Source organism: Dermacentor albipictus, chromosome 8 (genome assembly GCF_038994185.2).
Source record: "Dermacentor albipictus isolate Rhodes 1998 colony chromosome 8, USDA_Dalb.pri_finalv2, whole genome shotgun sequence".
Lineage (NCBI taxonomy): Eukaryota > Metazoa > Arthropoda > Arachnida > Ixodida > Ixodidae > Dermacentor > Dermacentor albipictus.
Window position 1 is genome coordinate 67245177 of NC_091828.1, and position 27687 is coordinate 67272863.

A 27687-nucleotide genomic window follows, 5' to 3' on the forward strand; every position below is an offset into this window, starting at 1 on the left:
CTCATTACATGTCCTGCCCATGCCCAATTCTTTTTCTTGATTTCAACTAAGATGTCATTAACTCGCGTTTGTTCCCACACCCAATCTGCTCTTTTCTTATCCCTTAACGTTACACCCATCATTTTCGTTCCATAGCTCGTTGCGTCGGCCTCAGTTTAAGGAGAACCCTTTTCCTAAGCCTCCAGGTTTCTGCCCCGTGCGTGGGTACTGGTAAGACACAGCTGTTATATACTTTTCTCTTGAGGGGTAGTGGCAACCTGCTGTTCATGATTTGAGAATGCCTGCCAAATGCACCCCAGCCTCTTCTTATTCTGATTATTTCAGTCTCATGATCCGAATCCATGGTCACTACCTACCCGACGTAGATGTATTTTCTTACCACTTCCAGTGCCTCGCTAGCTATCGTAAACTGCTGTTTTCTTCCGAGACTGTTAAACATTACTTTAGTTTTCTGTAGATTTTAGACCCACCCTTCTGCTTTGCCTCTCCAGGTCAGTGAGCATGCATTGCAATTGGTCTCCTGAGTTACTAAGCAAGGCAATGTCATCAGCGAATCGCAAATTACTAAGGTATTCTCCATTAAGTTTTATCCCCAATTCTGCCCATTACAGGTCTCTGAATACCTCCTGTAAATAGGCTGTGAATAGCATTGGAGAGATCGTGTCTCCTTGCCTGACGCCTTTCTTTATTGGGATTTTGTTGCTTTCTTTATGGAGGACTATGGTGGCTGTGGAGTCGCTATATATATCTTTCAGTATATTTACATATGGCTCGTCTACACTCTGATTCCCTAATGCCTCCATGACTGCTGAGGTTTCGACTGAATGAAGCGCTTTTCCGTAATCAATGAAAGCTATATATAAGGGTTGGTTATATTCCGCACATTTCTCTATCACCTGATTGATAGTGTGAATATGGCCTATTGTTGAGTAGCCTTTACGGAATCCTGCCTGGTCGTTTGGATGAAAAAAGTCTAAGGTGTTCCTGACTGTATTTGCGATTACCTTAGTAAATACTTTGTAAATACTACCTATATTTAAACATTCAGTTATTTTAAAACGAATCTTGATATCGCTAGCCGAAACAAAACTGCGTCCATCCGCGCCTGCATGCAGAAAACTATCATCATCAGCAATGGCTCGAAGGTCGTAATCTATTACCACAGCTGGCTCCGTTGCCACTCATCATTCCAGCGTAGAATTTCAGTTCTCTTCTATCGTCGTAATGCGGAGGGCGCGTTTACGGCGGTATGAGCCATTGCTTAAGGGGATATTAGCCAATCATTGTCTTACGTGACGGCCAGTATTCATTTTGAAGCAGTTTTGAAGAATCGCAAGCGTCGATGGTGGGCGGATGCTCTAACCACGCCGCCGGGCAAACGCGATACTCGAAAGTAAGCCACAACAGTGGACTGCGGGCATACCCTCACTGATGTGCGGCACCAGTCATAGGCACTGGGGGCGGCATGTTTTAGCTTCGCGGTTAACCAATATATACAGAGCTCACCGCTAATTTCCTTCTTTCCTTCCCTCCTCTCTCTCCCTGTAATCTTTGTTTTCCCCTTTCCTATTCCCCAGTGTAGGGCAGCCAACCGGACGTTATTCTGGTTAACCTCCCTGCCTTCTGCTTTTCTCTTTCGTTCTTTCCTGGGCCTTGCATGTACTCTAGGTCTGTGCCATCCCTTCTCCTCTTCCCTCCCCTGCCAGCCAACCTGAACTTGGATTTTGGAACAATAATGTTTATCTCTCCCTCTCTTTTTCTCCATATTGTGGATATGTGCCATGTTTGAGGCTGATAATCATCATTTTTATGTGCTCCTCCTTTGTGCCACAGACACTGTCTTCGCGACCATGGCAACGAACAAACTCACGTTAACAAACCGGGATCTTTCCAAGAACAATTTTTATAGAATGAACATCATGTCATCCTCGTCCCCTACAGTATTGCTCGTCATGATATCTGAAATACATGCACAAACGCCACTGCTCTCAGAGATTGTGTGGAGCGCAACACCTTGCAGTAATTGCCCAGCGCTGCTGTAACGTCATTGCAACATTTGATCCCGCAGCTTAAAGGCTTCCCCTGCTGGACGCTAATGTTGGTTTGCCAAATATTTGAAGTTTCATTGGGACCATGTTTTTTGTGGATAACAGAATATCTCACAGAAAAATCATAGTCGCACTTAGCAACCTGCTCTCTCACGTGTATACGTTTCGATTTCTCAAGGTTGCTGTCCGTGAAAGGTACTAGACACTGCATCCATGCCCATTGAAAGCAGGTATGTTAGGCATATACAAAGGTTCTCTTACTTTTATCAATGCTGGATTGAAATGACGCCTCAGGAGTAGCACTTTATCAACATCCGCACCTCAGGATAAATTGTTAGTGAAGATGACGTGCACAAAACGTATTTAGAAATGAACAAGTGTTTTTAACACGACGCTTTTTTTGCCTACACTCAACCCCCTACTCACCCCTCTCTCTGCAGTGTTCTCTGGCTGGTACCGGAGATTATGTAGCGAAAAATCGCTCCATCACGGTGATATTCACCCACAGAAGCGCACCTTAAGAGGAAGGTTCAGCTCGGGTGCTCCTATCTAAATACATGTAAAAGGAGAATTCGTTTTTCTCGGCAACCCACTGCACCAAATTTGGCGAAGTTCGTTGCATTTAAAAGAAAAACTTAAAATATAGTGACTGTTGGTTCCCAAGTTTCGATTTACGTTGTCCATGTTTTATTAAAAATTGGCAAAGTCCAAAATTTTCAGAAAACGAAACTATCAAGTTTACAACTCTGTAACTCAGCAACAAAACGTGATAATACAATTCTGCGAATTCCATATAATAGTGCATCTAAAGCGGACAAAATTGATATGTTACAGATGAACCTCAAGAAATTCAGTAATATCGAAAATACACCTATTGCAGAACCTTTGTAAACAACGTAACAAATCCACGTAAGATGTAAAATGACATGTCGTAATTGTCCGCTTTCTATGATAGAAAGGATGCCGTTTACAAAACCGCGATATCTCTTCTTGATGCAGAGCTATGAATTTGTAAATTTCGTGCTTCTACTTTTTTCAAACATCGGGAATTTTGAAAATTCTTGTAACAAAATTCAGGACCTAACTCGAAATTCCGCTTCCAACAGCCACTAGAATTTAACTTTCTCTCTCAAATGGAAGAAATTTCATTAAAATTGGTCCAGGGATTATCTGAGAAAAATGTTTTTGCGTTTTACATGTATTTGAATAGGCTGCGTCAGAGTTGGGTCCGAGCTAAAGTCGCGTGGTAAACGCCTCCATGGTCGCGTGGCCTCTTGGATGGGAGACGGTGGGTGAGGCTGAGTGTATAAAAAGACTCTTTGGTGCCAGTGTGTTGCATTCGCGCCTTTGCCATATTACTGAAGTGCATTCTCAAAGCCAAGAAGAAGCCCCTTGCCGGGCAAGCACTTATTAGCTACGCCGCAAAACCCAGAGCAGGGCATGAACTCCCATGCGAATTACCCAGAAGAAAGCTTCGCTAAGCTTTGTGACTTGCTACCAATGTGTTTCAAAGAGGATGCTCATATCACCATCTGCTCTAGCAGCAGCTGTGGGCTCGCGCGCCGGCACAGAATCACCCTTCTCAACTTATGCTTACGCTGAGTGCGAAATCGCACGCCGGTACGAGCTAGCTACATGATTCGTAAGAACCAGCTAGTACTTGCCTCGACTGTGCACATTACGAGTCTATAAAAGACTTGCTACTTCGTTGCCCGGAGCATTCTGTTGCACTCTGCCAGTTGCCGGAACCTGGGCCTCGTCGTAAACGCCGATGGCGCGCTGCGCGTCCCCGAGGGCACGGCATATCCTGTGAGGGCGCCCAAGCTAGCCAGGATGTTCTTCTGCAGTAGGCATTGCTAGCGGGGTGCATCACAACGGTTAGTGGTTGAGCACTGCCTGCGGAGGGCCTGCTGAGTTCCCAGTGCCTTGCGTGAGTGCATGATGTTGAGGGAATGCTGAACCGAACACACGTGGAACAGATGGTATCTGTCACTGCTCAAGCTCTACCTTTGAAACCAAGGAAAGGTAATACCCACATAGAGACGACACACATCCGTACTACCGTCGAGGTGACCCTTTCTGTCAAAAAAACCGAACGGCGTGGTACATTTCTCCCTCCCTCCCAGCCCGGAACACCGTTACGAGCTGGGAGGAGGAGAGGGGTGCGGTGTTGTGCTCCGGCAACAACTGCGCAATTGCACGACAGGGCGCAAGGTGCACTCACGATCGCGGCTCAATCTGACGCGCCATATAAGGAGGCAAGCGGGGAAGCAGTGCGGGAGGAAGGGGCGGCGACTTCGACTCCGCCAACAAGTGCGTACGTTGTAAGGCCACGAGCGGAAGCGCACGCGCCGTATCTTGAGTGATCTGCAGTCGGCTCATACCTTTGTGCGCGCTGTGTTCTCGCCGCTCTTGCGTTGAAGCGATGGATGGCACGAAGGTCAGTTCGCTCGCTGCTGCTGCCGCGCCTACTCGCACCATCGTTTTGATAGCGTGTCCACGCTCATCGAGCGTGATGTGTTCATGTTGGCTCACGCACGCTGGCAGCATGCTTGTTAATTCATTTAGTAAGCGAACGTTTCCAAGTTCATACGGTCGATAAAACTGCTATCCTCATTTCGTATAGCTGTGCATTAATTTGCTATCGCAATTGATGCTGCCTTGCTGGTGAAACTGCAACTTTTTTTTCCTTCCGATTGATTACAATAAACTAGTACGAAAATGAAGAATCTTTGCTAAGGCATATCCGCCTATTACAGTGTGTCTACGACAACGAATGGTAGAAGAGACTGACTGATTTATTGATCGATGGATTGATTGACTGATTGATCGATTTCTGGGTTTCACGTCGAGAAGCAACAAGCACTTGGGCTATAAAATGCTGCGCAGTCAGGGCTCTGTGCTAACTTCACCTCGGGTTCATAACTGGGCACTTAAAGCGCGATAGAAGAACCTTTTTTTTTTCATTCCACTCCCTTCGCAATGCGGCCGTGGCTACCGGTAATCGAACCCTGCGCCGTCGTTCTCAGCAGGAGAATGTCCTATCCAGCAAGCAATCACGGCGGGTGAATGCATGTTACCGTAGGTGTCGCTATACGAAGCCTGGCTTTCGCAGCGGCGCTGATATTGTGGCACTATCTTTAGAGCGTACGCAGCGCCACCCACGGCCGGCAATCACATTTCCACACTCTTAAACAAATGTACACCCTTTGGGGTCTATATTTGCCACACAACGATAATCGTCATCTGTCTTGCTTGCGTTTCCTTTCTTGAAAACGCTGCGCTCGCTACTTTCCTGTCGAGAATGCTCCATTGTGCTGATAACGCACATGCCGTTGGTGACTTGGAAGTACCGCGCTCGCCGCGTTAAAGAAAGGAAATGCGGGCAAGACAGATGACGATTATTGCTGCATGGCAAGATACGACCCAACGGATGTAATTTTGTTTAAGAGTGCATGCCGAAGCGGTGGTTGAACTCAATGTCTCGCACTATATGTACATATATGTACGTTGAACACACTTCACGTTTTGTGCATTTATTGATCATATAGCCATGGTTCATTTTTCCAAGGTCTCCTTGTCCGATGAAACAGTGGTACGATGCTTTCAAAGGTGTTTTCGTGCGCAGAACTCCTGGACAAGAATAACAAACACACAAAATAAGTTCCGCGACAAGGAAAAAAGAAAGGGAAAAGGTGCAGATTCAGCACACACTTTTTAGAAGCTATGTGAGTCGAAGCTTTCGAGAAGCGGTTATGCAAATGCTGTAGAACAAAATGCGATACGGTCAACTGTCCTTATTGTCAACCTGCGCGACGTGTAACCCCACGCAATGTTCACGTTTGCGCATCGCGCAGGTCGCAGCTTTAATGTCACGCACTCTTTATGTTCAAGGCCCACACCGTCCGCAAGCGACATGCCGAAACAAAAAAAAAAGAATGCTGGCAGCAGTTTACGCGGATGCACACTGCGAGGCGACGACGCAGTGACGTCACGGGGACGAAGGTGTCGAGGAACTAATGTCGAGGAGATGCAGAGAGATGTACGACGCCCAAAGACAGGTTGAGTGTTGTTCGCCCGCTTCATGCCAGCGTCTCCGGCCAAATGGAAACTGGCTCTCGCGCTCGTTCTTTTGCGTGAACGCGCTCTTACCAGCGCTAGCTGCGCGACGTCGTCCGAGATGACGATGATGATGATGAAAAACTTTATTTATCCCTCTTTAAAGGGAAGGGGGCAATGGAATAGAGGGTGGGGGAGGAACCACTTGAAGTAGGCCTCCTTTATCCTCTCAGCCCACTCCAGGATGGCCTCCTGAAGATCCGGCCTGGAGCTGCGCAAGGCAGCCTCCGACTGCTCCTCACTAGATATTAATTGCTTGAGGAAAGGGGGAAGGGGGTGATTAGGGCAGCCCCACATGATGTGGTTTAAGTCTGCTTTGGGAGAGACACAGAATTTACAAGAAGGAGAACGGTAAACGGCGGGATGAATGCGGTGGAGGAGGTAAGGGGACGGAAAGGTGCGAGTCTGCAGCTGTCGCCACAGAACTTCACACCTACGCGGGGATTTGCCCATGAGTGGCGGAAAGGTTAAGCGGTCTAATCGGTAGTGTGTGCAGATATCGTGGTAAGTAATAAGTCGATCCCGCGCTGTAAACGGCGCCTCCTCCATGGCGAGGTCCGACACATCTGATGCCTGAGCCCGGACAGTAAATCCTCGGGCACTGGCATGAGCCGCCTCGTTTCCGGCAAGGCCCGCATGCGCGGGAATCCAGATTAATGCCACAGTTAGATGGAAAGGATGGACCAAGAGGAGAGAAAGGGCCGGCTTAGAGACCCTACCCGCTCCGAAGTTATGTATGGCTGCTTTGGAGTTGCTAACGATAACTGATGAATTTGCAATTGTGAGGGCCAGGGCTATGGCCGCTTCCTCCGCCTCCTCCGAGGAAGAGCCAGGAATGGAGGCGGCCGCAGCGACCTGGCCGTGAGAGTTAATGACTGATATTGCGTAATGATTTCTGTTACCATATTCGGCGGCATCAACATAGAGCACGTCTTTAGAGAAAGTTACTTGGCGTTGGCACGAGTGAAGTGCGTGGACGAATACGTGGGGGAGTGTGTGTGTGCACGTGTGCCGCACATCTATGTATACGGAAAAAAAGAAGAGTAATCATCTCCTCATGTTTCTTGCCATAAGAAACCATTTTCTTAAACACACAAAGAAGACGATGTGCCATCGCGTCCTTGCTCGCCGTGTTGATGGTGTTCGGAACACACTTCGCTGGCTCTCATCGCCGTCTCGGAAGGCGCGCCCCACGGCAACACCGGCGTTATGAGAGATGCCGTGGCGGTGTGCTGAGGCTTAATTTAGACTTCGTGATGTTCTCTAACATGCTCGAAATGTTCGGCCCACATGAGAGTTTTGCCATTGCACGCCCCGATCGGGCCGCGCGATGCCGAATCGAAACACGCGAACTCGCGCTCACAGACAGAACGGCGTAGCCACTGAGCTACCGAGGCCTGTGAAAAGGATCCAGTTACTTAATTAGATACATTCAGAGTATCTGAGAATGTTAGAGGAAGGAGCAGTGGAGTGTGAACATTTACAGACATGAAAGCAGAAAATGCAGGTAGAGAGACGGGAAAAGTTTAGAAAAAAAAAAGGCCTTTGTACACTATGGGGCACAGAAATGGGCAACAGCAAACAATCTATTTGTGTATTTCTTTTACAGCGAACCTGTTAAGCGCTAGTTTCCCCAGGATCGAGCCCCTTTACAGACACAACATTCCGAAGATAGTGCAATGCCGGGCCGACCCGCGCCGGAGGTGCACTTCACCATTAAGGGGCCCACATACATAGCTTCCCAGGTCGTCCTTTTTCACAAACTGGAAGGGCACTGAGTTTTTTTTTTCTAGCACAGCCACTCAACTTCCAGTTGTAGCAACACAAAATACTAGTCTAACAAGGGTACGTTGGCTGAACTAGTTGACGTCTGCTTTTCTGCCCCCTTTCTACATAAGCTGCCAAGAGCTATAAATTTTCCTGGCATCTCTGGTCTAGAAACCTTTACTCGCGACGGTATACACAGCGAAAAACCACCCACCCCAACGCATGTCCTTTTTTCATATGCTCGATTTGTCGCCCCAAAACTGATTTATGGGCTGGAATGCTAATACAAGTGTTACAGCGACGTATGGAGCAAACTTCAAGTAGTATGTAGTTCCCATGACCAATTACTAATAAATAAAGAGTATGTCGAATCGTTTTCTTTTTGATCACTAACATCTGTACTCTTCATGGCTAGATGTAAATGTGAATAAATTCCTATACAATCCTGCTCCATGCGCAACTGTGTTTCAGGCCTTTCGCGGATGTGGACAGGCCGCTTACCGATCAAGCCGTGCGCCAAAGCGGTGACACAGGCTACACCGGCGGGCACAGGTCCTCGGTGACGCATTTGTTCTCCGCGTTTCGGTGGAAGCCCTCGGAACAGTAGCAGCCGCGGTTGCAGTCGGCCGTGCAGGCGGGGCCCAGGGTCCTCTTCTCGCACGTGGTCTCGGCGCACGAGCTGCTCACGCACACTTTCCACTCCTCGTTGGGGCCGCACGTAGGGTGATCCTCCACTGCACGAAACGTTACCCGTGTTACTTTGAAAAATATTGGGAGGGCGGGGAGGGGGAGTGAGCGGTCTGACTCTCATTCGGGAACGGAAGTCAACGGCAGGAGTGCGCGTACGGCAATCTTTCGGACCGAATCAAATGTGAATCAAATCGGATTGAATAACGAATAACTTTACAGTAATTAACAGGCGTTTTCACCATCATTGTACAAACATCCGGGCATTTATAGCATTAGAAATTTTCCGTCATTCCAGTGCGCGTTATGACGAATCGTCTTTTAAAACCACGAACGAAGCATCAGAAGAAACACGCGCACGGGACCCGTCGGAGACTGCGAATTATCACTGCATAGACATTAATGTTTGGTTTCCTGAACGATGTGCCATTCTCCATCACATAAATTGTCATGTTTTATGCATAGCCAGTAATGCTAATTGAGTTTGCCGCGTACGTATAGACAGTGATGTGACTGGTAAACAAAAACACGGGGTATTCCGGAACAAACGTTGTTTAAGCTTCAGCGAAGTTGTACAAAATTTTCTGCCCCAAAAATAACATCGTAAAGGTTAAAAAGAATTGCAAAAAGGTCCCCTGTCTCCAATAAAGGACACCGAAAAACAGCAATGATACCGACACAGAATATGTAGTGTGCTGCACATTGTTTTACACGTTTGTCTTTTGAAACATTCACACTGTGCATGAAGAAAAATTATGTTTTCTTGTAGCGTTTACCGTGGCAGATCCGCTTAATATTTTATTTTTAGTCGTACGAATAAGATACACGGGCCGCATGTCCTTAGTTTTTACCTGTTTACCAAACCTACCGACATATCTTGCTGCAAATGTTTGTAGTGCACAGTCTCACGCCTACTTTATTTTCCCTTACAAGAACACACAGGATGTTTCTTTTTTTTTTAAGGCAGTTCACAATTTTCACAAACTTTTCATATCTGCTTTAGCCGTACCTGGCAGTGTCTAAGTGAGTTGAGACTGTATCGGTGAAAATATTTATTTTATGATTTTGCACACGTTTGATAGCGTATGTCTTTAGCTTTCAAAAAATTCACTGACGACTACCATACTCCCTAACGCGAAATTTGAGCGCAACGTTGCACGCGTTTTCATGTGGCGGTATATTGAGGCAAGAATTTGAGAGAGACGTGTAGCAGAGTGGGTGATTGTCGAAAATCTGATCTGCGGGTGAAGCACGTCGGCTTTTATACATGACTCGTCGAAGGTTCCGCTGTAATCCATGGTTCGGCTTCCAGAAAGTACAATACCATTTGCGTCGCGCACATTACAAAACAATCGCAAACCATGACAATCGAAACAAGCGCAAAGGAAACTAAACCAAGCAAACCAAAGAAGCCTGAGCGGACGCGAGCAGACGATAGTACAAAACTGGCGGTCCTGCTGAGACCCCATACGAGTGGGCATCGAGCGGGCCCGCATGAAACCAGCTTCCCGCGCCGAGTCACAGAAGGGGCCGCTCTTATTGGTTTCTGCCATTCGAAACTCGCTTTTTTCATCTGCTGATCTGCTTTCGCTCTTTCATCTTTCGCTGCTGCGTTCGTTCGCTTGGTTACGCCGCCACCGCCGACAACTCCCGCAGGAACGGGCCATTCAGAGCTGTGCTCTAAAGAAAGAACATAGCAGTTGGATATGAGCGATTTCTTTACAGCTTATTTAATTCATTTTGGTTGTCGCATTGACCGAGAAGTGGGCATGCCCCGTCGTCGAGTTTCGACTTTCAAAAACGAAAACAATTTAGGATTTCACGTGCCAAAAGCACCATCTAAATATGAGGCACGCCGCGGTCGGGAACTCCGGAAATTCGAACCACCTGGGACTCTTTAACACGCACCTACATCTAAGTACACGGATGTTTTCGCATTTCGCCCCCATCGAAATGCGACTGCCGGGGTCGGGATTCAATCCCGCGACCTCGTGCTTAGCAGCACAACACTATAGACACTAAGCAACCACGGCGGACTGAGTTTCCATTTCGTATGTACATTTATTGGGATAGAAACTATATGGTCACTCCCGGTGAGTTTCTCTCGTCGGCGTCGGCGTGATGTCCCGTAAAATGTCCAAGTGCGATAAAATCGTGGCCACGCCTCGTATGCTGTAGGTGCGAGCGAAAGCTTGCTAGGGTGAGCCGAGAGGGGTGGTGGCTTCGTGCGGCGGTATCTTCTCGCGCTCGCAAAGGAGGTAAGCGGTGAGAGTGCCCGCCGGCTTCTCCCGCGCGCAACCGGGCAGGAAGCGGGGAGATGTGCGCACGCTAAGAGGGATGGGGTGAGGGGGCAGGTTAGAGCGCGTCTCCTCTTCTACTCCAGCTGTGCCATGCGCCTTCTACATTGGAAGCAACCTGCACTGGATTCGAAAGGAAGCACGCCTGAGATAGCTGATGGCTTCGCATGCACTGTGTTCTCGCGTAGCTAGTTCGCGTTGAAGCGAGAGGCGGCCCGAAGAGAAATTCGCTCGCCGCTGCTGCCACTCTTCGTCGCGCCAGCATTCTAACAGCGAGTGCCCGTGGTCATCGAGTGAGATGTGCTCGTGATTGCCTGTAGGCGCGTGACAACGTGCTTGCTAGTTTAGTTAATGAGTGCGTCTTTACAGCAGTTTATGCAGCTAATAAAACCACTGACGTTACTTTGTATGGCTAATAGTTTTCATTACATAGAAACCCCTTATGGTCGACAAAATATTTCGGTTCTTCGGCTTTCTGTTTCTACATAGTGCATGTTACAGTCACTATAGAGAGGTCTTTGTAGCTCTCGTGCGCTCTTTTTTTGCTTGTTTATGGTGGCACATGCTGTTCGGAGAGTATGCCGCGTCGCTGAAGCACTTAATTCGTACCATCTTTGGCATTCTTGAAAAGGAGAACTCAATGAATGACACGAAAACGAAAGTTTTATGACAGCCGCTAGGCGCAAGGGGGCTAAACCACGCAGGGACCTCCCCCAGACATTTGTGCGTTTCCAAGTGCGCGCTATTGATGGACTCGCGGTGGATCCGAAGACGACTTCATACTTAAAGACGATGCAAAGCAGCAATGAAAAGACAGAAAAAATAAAGAGAAATGCTACAGGTAATATTCACTACGAAAATCAGCAATCCTGCGAGGCTTTGATAAAGGGAGCAGTTTGAGAGCACTTTATTTACGTTTTCTAGAACGCATTCTTGGACACTTTCTATAAATATGTGCTTGGTGTATGTAAACTAAATTTTGTTAACATATCAGTGCCTCGAGCATGTTCGGAACTTGAATGAATATCCGCAAGCTAACGGGAGTTTAGCAAACAAATGTCTATGTCTTAGTGAAGTTGCTCCAGGTAAAAACAGAAAACAATTATTCTCCTAAGTATTTTACCTATCTACGTATTTCTAGCTCAATTTGTGCAACACACTAGTCTCCTACCTTTGCAAGATTTGAAGGTTCTGCGACTAAGAGTCATGATAAGAAAGCACATTTGTGAAAAATAAAATTTTTTTTAGAATGAAATGTTTTTTTAACAGTTTTTGCTTTGTAGACAGCTCGACTATAACTGATACCATCAAGAAAATTTTAAAAGCACAACCATGTTCATGACTCATTTGCTTGCAATTCTTACGTACCACCTTTCAATGTCTCGCTCCACCTTAAAGAGACCCACATACCCTATAACCCGTTATCTATTAGCATCGTATGATCCCGTGCCATTATTGATTGTCCTCCGCACGTGCCACGTCTGCAGACGCGAACTTCTATCCTGGTAGGCACTGGCAGGGAAACATCGTGTGAAAGTATTAATTTGTCCGTGCTGTTTGACCGCACAGTAGAGACAACAGCTACAAGTCCTTTTCTGGACTATTTGAGGAGCACCAAACTAGGCTCGAAACTTTAAGGAAACCACTGTGTTACGTGGCTATTGTACATATGCATCCCCTCCTCCAGTCCTCATTACCATTTTTCATTATTCTTTCTGTCTCATTTCATTATTCCTCTGTACAGAGCAGCAAACCAGAGCGTACTAGCTCAGGCCGACCTCTCTGCTTTTCCTACAATATTTTTGTTCTCTCTCTTGGCTATCAAGTTTGTTGGCCACCGGGTGTGTCTACATGGGTCCCTTCACTCACTGAGCGGCTTATGTTGAATTCCAATGGCGGAGTCGGAGCGAGTTTTTCTGCTCGTTTCGGAGCAAGTTTGTTCCAATGACAGAGTGAGGGCGGAAGTAAGGTGTTCCAATGAGAGAGTCGGAGTGGATACAGAGCGGCAGTCACTCCGTGGAGCAGAAAAAGATGCTCTGCCAAAATCGGCGGAGTGGACCGGAACTCTGCGTGACCTATTTCCTTAGCCACGTTTGTCTGCTAGGAGGCGCCACCGGTCACGACTCGCGAGGAAGCAAAAGCTGCTGCACACTTGGCGAGATATCCATTCCGCACTTTTAAAACAACAACAGGTGAACGGCGCTGAAGACAGTGATCGGTGCGGCGGTGCTGGGATCAAACAGCGGAAGGAAATGACAACACGCAAGGTATCCTGGGTAACTCGGCGATAGAAGTTCCGCTTCCGCCTAGCTTCGGCGGCGCAGGTTGTGTTCCACTCGCGGATTTCGAGGCGTTGCTTTACGCCAGAGTCGAGTGCTCGCTCGCGGAGTCTGTCGGCTGCTCCGACTTCGCCATTGGAATTCAACATTACTCTTGCTTAGAGCAGTACAAAGCTCAACCATTTCCGATACTCGACGTGTTCCACCTCAAGCTGTCACCTGAATTTGGATTCCTTTTATATGCGGTAAGTAACCACCAACTTGCACTTCTTAATTGCAGCAGTCCTGCCCAAAATAACAGACAAAAGATTGACCAAGTGTCGATGCTAAAGAAGACAAGGCGAATGGACATGGCGGTTCACATGGATCCATTATTTAATGTTGATTATATCGCTGTATTGTCTCTCCTTTTCATCTACATTATTCGCTCATTTCGTGGCTTATTAGTGTCGTGTTTCATGCACAATAACGTCAACCTTGTCTATTTAACGTTAACACTTCGCTGACCCTCTCTTCTTTGTCTTTTTCTTCCTTCTGTTTCCTTTTTTTTTCGCTTCGAGCGAGAGGTTATGCGGACCAATCCCGGAGTTAATGCAGTCTTTGGTGGAATTTGGTTACCTTTCGACTATATCGGCAACAGTTGTTCTCCCAGAGAACAATTACCTCCACTAAAAAGAACTGGTTCGCACAACACTCGAAAGTGGCGCAAATTCCTCTTCTGTTAAAAGGTTACAATATAGCAATGTCCCAGATACGGCAAACCCGCGTGAAGTCCACCGAGAATACCTTTCCTTCAAAAACGTAAGCAAACCAGGACAGGACACGACACGGCCTTACCCGGCTCTGGCTCCTCCGGCCCGCACTGGTCGACCGTGACGCACTTCTGCTCGGCGTTGCGATAGAACCCTTCGGCGCAGTAGCACCCGTAGCGGCAGTCGTACGTGCAGCCGGGGCCCAGGATGCGCTTCTTGCATGACGTCTCGGAGCACGTGCTGCTCACGCACTCCTTCCACACCTCGTTGGGGCCGCAGTCCTCGGGGTCGGGAGGGAACTTGAGCACCGGCGCGACGCCTTCGCCGACTGCGTACATGCGCCAAGGGTCAGCGATTATATTTTTTCTCGTTTTATTCATTTGTTTATTAATTATAACGTCAAAAAGCAACACAGTGGCTATAGGAAATCTGTAACGGACAGCTTCGGATTAGCTGCAGTGACCTCGTACCGACTCCCACTGTGAGTGCGATCTTCGGGATTTTTATAGCGATGCTTTCTTTGCAGATACTCTCAGACTTTCCTGACCGTGGCTGCTGGGTGATGCTGCTCTCTTGTAGAATAGTCCGTACTTTTAAAAAATCATACCATTACGCGCCCAATAGTGGCACCGAACCTTGGGCAGCCAACGCAGCAAGACCCCGATGCTCTAAACATTAGGCCACAATCGTACGAATACCGACGCCTACTAGCCTCTCTGAGCTGGGCGTGTCGCATCCGAAACAAGGGCGAACAAGACCAAACCAAGCAAACCAAACGAGCGAGACATGACGCGAGTACACGGTAGTACGAAATGAGCGGTCTGGCTGAGACCAGATACGAGTGCATGAAACCATGAAAACCAGACACATCCGCATGAAACCAGTTTCCCGCGTGCAGCTATCCCACTGAAGGGACCGCTCTCATAGGTGTCTGCTTGTCGAAGCTCGCGTCTTTCATCTGTCGATCCGCGTTCGCTCTTTCATCTTACGCTCTTGCGCTCGTTCGCTCGGTTACGCCGCCGCCACCGACACCCACCGCCGGAATGGATCATTGAGAACTTCGCTCTAAAAAAAGCATATAGCACTTGGCTATGGACGATTTCATAACTGCTTATTTAATTCATTTTAGTTGTCTCGTTGACCGGAAAGTAGGCATGTCCCGCCGTTGAGTTTCAATTTCATATGTATATTTATTGCGATAGAAATTATAGGGATACTCCAGGCCAGGCACGTACCCAGGGGGGGGCCCGGGGGGGCCCGGGCCCCCCCCCGAAATCAAGTGGCATACCCCCCCCCCCTCCCCACCCACGCCACCACTCCTCACACATTCCTAAAGCGCCGCCAGATCAATGTTGAGACTTCGCAGCTGATCATCGGTCAGCTGCCTTTATCACTCCTTTTAGATGGCGGTAGTTATCGCCATCTCTTGTAATGTGAAGGACCGTTTTCTCGTAGATTCCGCACCCGCGTGATTAACGCGAGATGCGTTCAGTTGTCACCATCTATTCAACCGCCACGCGCATAGCTGTTGCTGTTGTTAGTTCAACCTTCTTTGTTTAGGCTGATTCTGGGACCAGGAGAGGGATGCGGCTGTTACTCAGCTGGCCTGTACTCTCATGCAACGAGTTGCGGCCGGAGAAAACGCCAGTTCTTTTCCTTTCCCTTTGCTTCATTATTTCCTTGAGTTACGGCTCGCCGCGACGCTGGCAGATGCCCGGAACCATACACACGTGATATGGGTTAGATAAGGTGGGAAATAAAATGATGTGAAAGAGCGTCCATCATGAAAGCCTGCAATAACCCTTAAACCCATAAGCAAGATGACTGTCGCCAGTTACCTCGTCTGATTTTCCTTAATTGTATCGCACTTTTCGTGCAAAATTGGAAACCGGAAACAAAAATCGCAAGGAGTTGAGAAATTAAGCGATCTACTAAGGGAGAGAGCCAACGCAACAACCAAACTACAAGCAAAAGCGAATAATAAAAATGTTAACCGTTGTTCATGAGAATATTTATGGATCAACATCTTTTTATTTAAAAAGGAAGTAGAGAAAACGCCGCCGGAAGTGGAGAATAATTACTTGCTTTGAATGACGCTTCTGCAGTTATCGGTCGAACCGCCTCACGTAGCCACTTCTCTGCTGTGCTTATGTGGGTGTTTTTGTAACCTTTCTCGGTGAGAGCAGTACGTCTAGAATCGCAGAGTCCTGCGCTCTACGCGTTTGTATGGAACTGGCGGCCGCACAGCGTTACGCAATTCGCGGAACTGTCAAAACTGATCCACAAGGCGAAAATAACTGATATTCGAAACTATAACATGTGAAAGACTGAAGAAGCCGTAAAAAAATGAACGCAGCCTGAAATCAGTAAAAAAGAAACCTGGCATAGGACAAACCATGATGTATGCACTAAAAGATAAGAGGGATAATATCATAAGCAATCTCGAAGATACAGTAAAAGCAGCGGAAAAATTCTAAGCTGACCTGTATACAGTACCCAGAGGAGTCACGATACCTCACTTAGAAACAGCAATGAACAGGATACAGAAACTCTCCTATAACAAGCGATGAGGTCAGAAGGGCGCTGCAAGACATGAAACGATGAAGAGCGGGAGGAGAAGGTGGAATAACAGTCCATTTAATCAAAGAGAGAGGAGACATAATGCTTAGAAAACTGGCGGCTCTTTATACGAAGTGTATATCGACTGCAAGGGTCCCAGAAAACTGGAAGAATGCAGACATTATACTAATCCACAAAAAAGGAGACGTTAAAGAATTGAAAAATTATAGGACCATTAGCTTGCTCCCAGTATTATATAAGATATTTACCAAAATAATCTCCAATAGAATAAGGGCAGCACTGGATTTTGTCAACCAAGGGAACAGGCTGGCTTCAGGAAGAGATATCTTACAATGAATCACATCCATGTCATCAATCAGGTTATCGCGAAATCTGCAGAGTACAATAAGCCTCTCTATGTGGCTTATTTAGATTACGAAAATGCATTTGATTCAGTAGAGATACCAGCAGTCTAGAGGCACTACGTAATCAAGGACTACAGAACGCTTACGTAAAAAGCTTGAAAAATATTGCTACATGCGTGTGGTATTTGTTTGTTTGAACGAGGTGCGTGGGCGCCATCACTCCAGAAAAGAGGAGGAAGAACGAACCGGGCTCGCGCTCTGAATCTAACCGGTCAGCGCTGCAACCGTTGTTGTAAATATAATCTGTAAATAGTTTCTCGTCTTACTGGCTCGTCCTTCGCGTAAGAATATATACAGAGGTTCTACAGCTACCTTAATTCTACACAAGAAAAGCAGGGAGATATCTATAGGGAAATGGGTCAGACAGGGAGACACAATTTCTCCAAAAGCTATTCACTGCGTGCTTAGAAGAAGTCAAGCTATTAAACTGGGAAGGCTTAGGAGTAAAGATCGACGGCAAATATCTCAGCAACCTTCGGTTTGCCGATGACATTGTTCTATTCAACAACAATGCAGACGAGTTACAACAAATGATTAGAGACCTTAACAGAGAGAGTGTAAGAGTGGGGTTGAATATTAATATGCAGAAGATGACGATAATGATAAATAGCCGGGCAAAGGAACAAGAGATCAGGATCGCCAGTCGGCCACCAGAGATTGTGAAGAAGTACGTTTACCTAGGTCAATTAATCACAGGGAACCCTGATCATGAGACGGAAATTCACAGAAGAATCAAAATAGGTTGGATCGCATACGGCAGACATTGCCAGCTCCTGACTGGAAGCTTAGCATTATTATTGAAAAGTGAGGCGTGCAATCAGTGCATTTTGCCAGTGCTGACATATGGGGCAGAGACTTGAGATTGAGTTAAGTACCGCGCAAAGAGCAATCGAACAAAGATTGCTAGGCATAACGTTAAGAGAGAGAAAAAGAACGGTTTGGATCAGAGAGCGAACGGGTATAGACGATATTCTAATTGACATCAAGAGTACAAAATGTAGCTGGGCAGGTCATGTAATGCGCTTTTAGATAACCGTTGGACCATTAGGGTTACAGAATGGGTACCAAGAGAAGGAAAACGCAATCGAGGGCGACAAAACACTAAGTGGAGCGATGAAATTAGGAAATTAGCTAGCGCTAGTTGGAATCGGTTGGCGCAGGACAGGCGGAAATGGAGATCGCAGGGAGAGGCCTTCGTCCTGCAGTGGCCATAAAACAGGATGATGATGATGATGATGATGATGATGATGATGATGATGATGATGATGATGATGATGATGATGATGATGATGATGATGATGATGATGATGATGATGATGGAGGTGGTGGGCCCCCCCCCGAAAAAAAATCCTGGGTACGTGCCTGCTCCAGGCGAGTTTCCGTCGTCGGCGTCGCAGTGATGTTTCGTAAGACGTCAAAGTGCGATAATAGCGCGGCCGCGCCTCGTATGCAGTGGGTGCGAGCCGAGAGAAATGGTGGCTTTATGCGGCGGTGTCTTCTCCCGCGCGCCACAGGGCAGGGAGCGGGAAAATGTGCGCGCGCTGAGAGGGATGGGGTTAGGGGGCAGGTTAGAGCGCGTCTCTTCTTCTACTCCAGCTGTGCCACGCGCATTCTGCATTGTAAGCAACCTGCGCTGGATTCGAAAGGAAGCACACCTGAGATAGCTGATGGCTTCGCGTGCACTGTGTTCTCGCTTACCTAGTTCTTCGTGATTTTATAACGATGTTTTCTTTGCGAATCCTCCCAGACTTTCCTGGCCGTGGCTGCTTGACGCTGCTACTCTCTTGTCGAATAGCGCATACCTTTTTTTAAAAAAATGACGATTACGCGCCGGATGGTGGGATCGAACCTTGACCCGCCAACACAGAAAGAGCCCAATGTTCTAAACATTAGGCCACAATAGCTCAATTACTTCTACCGTGCCAACGCCAACTAGTTTTATTGAGCTGGGCGTGTCAGGTTTCGTAGCATGGGTGAATGAGAGCACATGCGAGCGCGTATGTTTCTTTTAGCCAGAAGTCGCAGGAATGAAATGGGCAAACTTGTAGTATTTGAACGCCCACGAGAAAAAAGCTTTGGTTCACACAGATTTCCTTTGGATCTGCATTTTTACTTCAACGTTATTAGTGTCAAAGTGGAAAAAAGTGTGTCTGTGAAGTGTCGGAAGCCTCTCACGTCGCAAAGGTAGAGAGAGGATGGGGAAGCTTAGAAGCGCTGGTATGCAGTTATATATATATATACAGAGTGCCCAAAGTTAGACTTTCCTGCTCTTAAAAAAATGCGAAGAGGAGCACATAGAAGCAATTTGTCTACCTAGGTTATGCGGCCAGGGGGTCCCAAACTGTGAGGATAATTGTCGTCGTAATGTCAGTATTTACTTAAATTTGATATATAACTTTTTGTATACTGCAGTTAGCATGTAGGTTTAAGTTGAAAACTCAGATGCGGTGCGATTTGGTGACCATTTTGTACAATTTTAGTAACGCACCTGTGTCCTGAGATATGCACGTCTGAAATTTCCTAATCCCCTAATTTCCTAGTCCCCTAATTACGCATGCGATGCCCCTCCCTAGTGTGACGCAGCTGTTGCACATGGCGCTTTGTCCGACAAGAATGTGGGGTGATAGGCGACGGTGATTACTTTTCCTTCTCGGCCACCGTTTTCGTTCTTGACCAGCGAAGCAGAAGAATGACTGTGCGGACGACGTGAGACCAGCACTGTTTCCTTGAGCAATTGCTAGTAGAGTGGGTGCCGAGACGCCGTGCCATTTTAAGACTTCTTGTGCACTCAGGTGCAGCGATACTGCTCTGCTTTTCTTTATAATAATGGAAGCTCTGTTTGCAGAATGATTGAAATTAATGCCATCTCACAACATAAAGCGACAGCGTCAGCTGCCGTACAGCACATTATTAACCACTAACGTTTCCAGGGCGCCTTGCACATGCGGAAAGAGAACTTACGATCCTGCATTGTCAGCGCTTAGGAAACGCGGGTTAATGGTCCGTATTCTCTATGTCGCCTATTCAAAATTAAAATGCATCTACCAGTTTTTATGACACAGCATGAAATTGTGTCAACGTAGTCAAATAAAATGTTTTTTTAATTACACACAGGTCCGATTCCGGCATTACTTCGGAAGAAGTACAAATAAAAGAACAACAAAATAACAAGTACAGTGTAAATCCATGGCCTACACACTAACAAAACATACAAACATTTAAGATAATTGCTTCGAATATACCATTGCTTGCTTACACAATATTAGTTTCGAGTGCTATGAAATTTTACTCAACTTAGAATTATGACAATCGCCAAGAAACCAATGGTTTAAAAATGCTTGAAACGCTTGCCTTACAGCGCAACACACCGCATGAACCGCTCTCGCGTGAAGTCGACCACTCTGCGTAGCATTTCCGGGTCGGTGCTTCTACAGGCGGTAACTATTCTCATCTTCATTTCGTTGACACCGGTGGGCTCAACTGCGTAAACTAAACACGATCTTTCACGTAGCGCCACAAAAAGAAGTCCAGCGGAGAGAGATCAGGGGATTTCGGCGGCCAAAACATCTCTCCTTCGCATCCAATCCGCTGCATTGGAAAGTTACAGTTTAACCAGTTTTTTGCAGTGGAGGAGAAATGTGGTGGAGCCCCGTCATGCTGGAACGAAACTTGCGCAGTTCGTTGAGAGGGAGACACGAGGCAAATTAATCGACGACGCCAGCAAGAATTTCGTGCGCATAATTCTTTCCATCGAGGTTCCCGTCGAAGAAGTGAGGGCCAATGATTCTGTCCCCAAGTATACGTCACACCATACATTTAGACCCCAGCGAATTTAGTGGTGTTGCCGCAACCAGTGAGGATTTCCTTGCGACCAGTAGTGAGCATTGTGAATGTTCACTGTGCTGTTCCTGCAAAATCGAGCGTCATCAGTTCAAACCACTCCTTGTACGAAATCCCTATCTTCGTGAATTTTTATTAGGGCCTAATTACAAAAGTCTGCCCATTTCTCGAAGTCTGCCTCACTTAGGTCCTGACGAAGACTCACATGGTATGGAAGAAATATGTGCTTTTTTAGAATGTTGTGCACTGTTCCCAAGCTTTTCCCGCATTGTTTAGAAGTCTCTCGGATGCTTACATTTAGCATTGCATGCACGCAGGCAAGGACGTCAATTTCAAAGTCCTCTACAATGATGTTCTTCTTGGGCTGTCTTTTTTAGTGAACTGAACGTGTTGTGCGAAAACGTCTGAAAGTGCCAACAAATGTTGCTTTGGTTGGAACTCGGCGACCCAGGTGGCGAGACGCGTACAGTCTCATTGCTAATGAGGCATTGCCGTTCCTCTCCGCCACTGATAGCACTACACCATTCTTTTCTGCCGTACAGTATTACCTGGACCCAGACGAAGGAGCCATTTTTCAACGCACACGGTCCCAACGCAGGGCTTGCTTCTTCCAACGGCTCAGCTAAGTAACGGTTAACAGTGGCAAAGGCGCATGATGGAAGCGCAGGCGTTCACTCTATGCGCTTGCAAGGCGATGATGCCTGATCTGTTCGGCACTTTCGCAAAACCGCGAAGAATAAAAAAAATCGTCAAGCATACACCAATGAAGTGCACTACTCACGCCAGTTCACAGTCGTCCTTCTATTTCACAGAAGTTTTTTCAGACGTAGGCAATGCAGGGCCCTCAAATCACACACTTCGGACGTGTACAGCGTCCCTGCAACACCACTGGCAACTAAGGTGCTGCCCAGCAGCTGTCACGTTTGTTTCATGCTTAGCGCTTGCATAACTTTGAGCCTCCGAAGTGCAAAAAAGAAACCAAAGCCAGCATCGTAATCCTGCACTTCATTGCTTCTACAGTACGTGTACGGTTGCACCGCACTTTGTCGCCAATTCTGCAAGTCATTGCTTCAAAAAAAGAGCTCGGCCAAGCCGCCACGCGAAGTCATCCTTCGGTTTCGCTGGCCACAAACGAAAACGGTGGCCAAGAACGAAAAGTAATCACCGTCGCCTGTCATGCCGCATTCTCGTCCGACGGAGCGTCATACGCAACAGCTGCGTCACACTAGGGAAGGGCCTCATGGCGGGTGCCGCCATCTCGCATGCGTAATTAGACGGCTTGGGCTGAAGTTCCACACGTGCATATCTCGGGACACAGACGCGTTACGAAAATTCTACAAAATGGAATAGTCACCAAATCGCACCACCTCAGAGTTTTCAATATTAGCATACATGCTAACTGCAGTATATGAAAAGTTCATTATCGAATTTTATTAAGTGCTGACACTACTAGAATTACCCTCACAGTTCGCGACCGCCTGGCGGCATAACCTAGGTAGAAAAATGGCTTCTTCGTATATTTTTTTAAAAACCCGGAAATTCTAACTTCGAACACCCTGTATATACTGAAGGTGGTATGGCGATTGTTCTGCTAAAATAGCCACAGATTTTTCTTTCGTTTTTATCGGAATGCAGCCATCGCGGCGGCGCTTTGAATCCGAGGCGTCGTGCTCAGCAGCGCCGATTCATAGCCAGTGAACGACCACTGCCGATATCATTACTCTGTCAAAATAGTAACACAGAAAAGAAAACAAACTAGCAATTGATCCGAAAGCTAATGCGAAGCATTGACAACGGTAAATTGCGCAACTGCGGACACCACTGTGATACGATCTCGACAGGGCGAGGTGGGTCTTCAGCGCAAGAACCAAGATACGACAACGAAGTCGGGCATCGTCGTCGTTTCCCGATTCCTGTGGCGAAGACCCGAAGTACCCGGTGGAAATCATATCAGCTGGTTGTCAGTATTGGGATACTCCACCCTTCGTCCTGGCCCCCGCTATAACCATAACCGCTCGAGACTCGGATGAGAGTCACAGCCATGTACAAATGAAGTGAATACAATCTGTTCTACCTTTTTTTTTTTTCATCATCACGATGCCCGGCTTCGTCCTTGTTCCCTGATTACTGCGGTGAAGATCCACCTCATCCGGTCGAGATCGTATCAACTGCTTGTGAGCGCCTTTTTATCTTGGTTTTATTACATGCCAGTCCTTAAAACGCAGCGCAATCTTGTAGAGACTGCGCTATGCCACACATGACTTTGAAACAAACATTTCAAGGAGTCCACGGTGTAAATGTACCAGTTGCGGCGCACGAACTGATAGAAAGGGAACTGTCCGCCATTGTTCGGCGCTGTCACAGAATAAACTGTCTTCTTACGCAACCTCTTCACGCTTTGCTGCTTCGCACGTTGGCCCTCGCAATAGAGCAACAAGCTCCAGGTACGAGACCGTCATCGAGATTCTATGGCGTGTTTTCAGCATCGTCTGGTCGATTGTGTACGTTTGCTTTCTGCCGAAGTACGCTTTTTAAGAGACTTAGGAATCTCTGGCGGGCTTTAAAGCAAAGCTTCTTGCGCGGACCTTCCCGTTCATTGTTCATTTGCTGTTGTTGCTTCTTCTGGGGCGGCGGCGGCGGATGTCTTGTCTGCTACTGTTTGTGCTGCTGCGGCGGTGGTGGTGGCTGTCTTGCCTGCTGCTGCTGCTGCTGGTACTGCTGGTGGTACTGCTGCTGCTGGTGGTGGTGGTGGTACTGCTGCTGCTGCTGGTGGTGGTACTGCTGCTGCTGCTACTGCGGCGGCGGCGGCGGCGGCAGCGACGGCGGCGGCGACGGCGATGGCTTTCTTGCTTGCTGCTGCTGCTGCTGTCTTCACTGCTCTGGCTGCTCTTGCGGCTGCGGCTCTCTTGCCTGCTGCTGCTGCTGCTGCGGGGGCTGTCTTGTATGCTGCTGCTGCTGCTGCTGCGGGGGCTGTCTTGTATGCTGCTGCTGCTGCGGGGGCTGTCTTGTATGCTGCTGCTGCTGCGGGGGCTGTCTTGTATGCTGCTGCTGCTGCGGGGGCTGTCTTGTATGCTGCTGCTGCTGCGGGGGCTGTCTTGCGTGCTGCTGCTGCTGCGGGGGCTGTCTTGACTCTTGCAACGACCGCTCTCTTGCATGGTGCTGCAGCGGCGTGGGCTGTCTTGCCTGGTGCGGTGGCGGAGGCCATCTTGACTCTTGGGGCGACGGCTCTCTTGCCTGCTGCCGCTGCTGCGGAGGCTGTCTTGCCTGCTGCTTCTGCGGAGGCGGTCTTGACTCCTGCGACGACCGCTCTCTTGCATGGCACTGCGGCGGCGGAGGCTGTCTTGCATGCTGCTGCTTCTGCGGAGGCGGTCTTGACTCTTGCGACGACCGCTCTCTTGCATGGTGCTGCGGCGGCGGGGGCTGTCTTGCCTGCTACAGTGGAGGAGGCCATCTTGACTCTTGCGGCGACGGCTCTCTTGCCTGCTGCCGCTGCTGCGGAGGCTACCTTGCATGCTGCTGCTGCTGCGGCGGGGGCTGTCTTGCATGCTGCTGCTGCTGCGGCGGGGGCTGTCTTGCATGCTGCTGCTGCGGAGGCTGTCTTGACTCTTGCGACGACCGTTCTCTTGCATGCTGCTGTGGCGGCGGGGGCTGTCTTGCCTGCTACGGTGGTGGAGGCCATCTTGACTCTTGGGGCAACGGCTCTCTTGCCTGCTGCCGCTGCTGCGGAGGCTGTCTTGCATGCTGTGGCGGCGACGGCTGTCTTGCATGCTGCTGTTGCTGCGCCGGCGGCTGCCTTGCCTGCTGCTATGCTGCTGCAGCGGCGACGGTCTTGTCTGCAACTGCTGTTGTGGCGGGGGCAGCGGCAGCTACTGTGGCCGATTAACAGCTTACACGTAACGTGGCATAGAATGTACATTTGTCTGGGTTCACCTATCTTCGCCAGGTGTCTCCACAAACGCAAATTGAACATCACCTTCACCCACGTGACATTACTGAGTCAAGTCTCAGAGTGCGCAGTTGCATGAAATTCTGTCACCTTTCCAGCATGACGCGTAAGCCGTGTATAGCACAAGCATAAACATTACATGACTAAGATAACCTGCCGTGTTGGATGTGCGGCTATGACGCGGTGTTGCTAAGCACCAGGTGTCCCGGTGAAATCCCGGCCGAGGAGGCCGCATTTCGATGGGGGCGAAATTGCGAAAACGCTCATGTACCGTGCATTGGGCGCACGTTAAAGATAAGGTGGTAAAAATTTCCTGAGTCCCCTACTGTGGATAGTGGTTTTGGCGCGTCACACGCCAGCAACGATTGTCACGCTGTAGTGACGGTGAAGAACAACACAGTGGCCAAACTGTGAATGAGAAAACAAAATTTTATTTGACGAACCTGTGCCCACAAAATCTGGCTGCTCTAAAAACGCGTCGACAGCGTCGAACACAGCTGGCGATCGTCAAAATATGGTCCGCGGGACGTGTGCGTCGACCTTTGCGCGTGATCGAAAGTTCCAGTGTAATCGCTGGTGCCCGCGTGTCTCGTAGAAAATACTACACCATGCTCATTGCGCATACATTCAGATTACGCAGGTTGCGGTGAAAACAAAGTGTAGGACCATCGATAACATTCGGGAAACGTCCGATACATGCAGGCGCTTCCTGCGCTGAGCGATAACATTTAACATTTGTTACCCGGTGAAAAGCGGTCTGCTAAGAAATATAAGTACATCTGTCAGTATATATAAGCATCATCGAAATTTTTACTGGTGCGTTTTATCGCGCAAACACATTTCGCACTGTCTTCGCAGTTTACAAGATTACTGCAGCGTGTAGCGCCTGTGAAGCATACAACCGCGCATTGGACAAAGATGTACATAGTAGCTCGTTGTACCATATGATAATCACCTGGAACCTACCTTTCCCTGTCTCTCCCACTTCCCCTTACTCTAGTGAGAAGTAGCAGGCTAGAGACACGCTCCCCAGGCCAACGCCTCCTCCTTTCTCTTCACTGAAATCTACTCCTCGTCCTCCTTCATCTGTTTTGCCATAAACATTGCGTGGCAAACATTGCACGTTGCATGAGCTGAAAATTAAGACAATTGTAGGCACGTACCGTATCCAGTTTTATAGAATTTTATTATTCGCCTCACGTAGATTCAAACATGTGCGTTGGAGCTGCATAATTAATAATGCTATTTAGTGGGTAATGATTCTCCCAGCGGAATATGGCTGAAATCATGGGGTTTTCATAAGACATAGAACGCTATTCGCAAATAACTGAAAGTTCAACGATGTATAAGTGTTCCTATCTGCTAGTCGGAAATGAACTACAGCTATAATTGAGAGCCATTAATACGTCAATACTGCTCAGGGAAGCGTGCAAGCTCTTGCCACTTGAGCTTTTCGTCAAAATCGTTGGAGGAGACAGCTGAAGTAACTGAAGTAAGTGTGAGCTGGATATCAAAGTCCTTTTAAATCTCGCAGTCATGACATAAAGTTACGAGGCCGACTGAAATGTTTCAGCTCTAACAAACACTTCTAGCGAAAACCTGTGCCAAGCGAATGTGACGTTTCCGTTAGCATTATTTTCCTATCTTGGCGCTCTTTCAGTGGTCCGAGCGCCGCTCCACCGTCATTGTCCCAGGAATTGACAGAGAATATGGTGTGTGAATGATAAACAAAGAATATAATCGAGCACAAGGAATCCTTGAATTAGACCAGCCAATCAGTTTAGTCAATGCCACTGTCCCGTTTACCATCCGTACACTCCCTTCCGTCATGAAACGTGGTGGATTATCGATAAATGTGTCAAGCTAAATAATTTTATTCAAAAGCGCTGGACACGCCGTTGAAAATAACTTCAAGAGGGTAGGATGATGCTACTTGTTTAGTTTACAGCGAGCCCTCACGATAGCAAGGTAATTAAATATTGATTTTTGTAAAGTTAGACCTGTAGTGCTTTCTTCCTTTCTTTCTTTTTCTGATAGCAATTGTGTGGACAATGCAGGTGCATTTTTGCGTTGGTCGTCACCGTAATTTTCCGTATAAAGTCCAAGGGCGATAAGACGGTCACCGCACGCTGTATCCCGTATGCGCGAGTGAAATCTTGCGAGGGTGAGCCGACGACCGCGGTCCAATCTCGCGCGAGCAAAGAAAAGATGGAGGAAGCGCGACGTCTTCCGTCGCGCGCATGACATCGGGAAAGGAGAGCGAAGAGGAGGCGTTGTACTTCGGCCCCTTCGGAAGCATGGCGTAGTCGACTGGTAGCTTTGCGTGTGCTGTGTGCGCGCCGCTCAGTTTGCGTTGGAGCGACAGACAGCCTGAAGGTCACTTCGAACCCGCTGTGGTTGCTTAGAGACTATGGTGTTGGGCTGCTGAGCACGAGGTCGCAAGGGATCGAATCCCGGCCCCAGCGGCCGCATTTCGATGGGGGCGAAATGCGAAAACACCCGTGTACTTAGATTTGGGTGCACGTTAAAGAACCCCAGGTGGTCCAAATTTCCGGAGCCTCCACTACGGTGTGCCTCATAGTCAGATCGTGGTTGTGGCATGTAAAAGGCCATAATTGAATTTATTTAAGGTCACTTCGCACGGGTGCTACTGCCACGCGGTGCTACTGCAGCAAGTGTCCGAGGTCATCGAGTGCAATGCGTTCATGCTTACCTGTGCGCGCATGGCACCATGCTTTCTTAATTTAGTTAAGAAGGAAATGTTTGCAAGTTTATACGGCCGATAAATAAACTATCGTTGCATGGTATTGCTGTCTACTAATTTGCTATCGCAATCGATGCTACGCCTTTCGGACAAAACTGCGAGATTTTTCATGAAAATAACGTAACCACTAGCTCAAGGCTCATGCACGGCATGGCACTATTCAAAACCGTGCACCGGAAGAATTGTCGTGTCATATGTCGTTTA

The 27687-nt window shown here is 48.0% G+C and overlaps 1 protein-coding gene and 1 pseudogene across 2 annotated transcripts in view; both read right to left on the reverse strand.

Moving 5' to 3' along the window:
• Positions 1–5568: 5568 nt before the first annotated feature.
• The window catches only part of LOC135914541 (serine protease inhibitor swm-1-like), a 47882-nt gene continuing 25763 nt past the window's right edge, over positions 5569–27687 (reverse strand). For both annotated transcript variants that reach the window (XM_065447452.1, XM_065447453.2), the window contains 3 exons: positions 14035–14277; positions 8436–8668; positions 5569–5681 (listed from right to left, as the gene is read on the reverse strand). In XM_065447452.1, coding sequence (XP_065303524.1) covers positions 8469–8668; positions 14035–14277 — 443 coding nt within the window. In that variant the 3' untranslated portion in view covers positions 5569–5681; positions 8436–8468. The remainder of the gene's footprint in view (positions 5682–8435; positions 8669–14034; positions 14278–27687) is intronic.
• LOC135914547 (adenylate cyclase, terminal-differentiation specific-like) lies at positions 22954–27444 on the reverse strand (annotated as a pseudogene).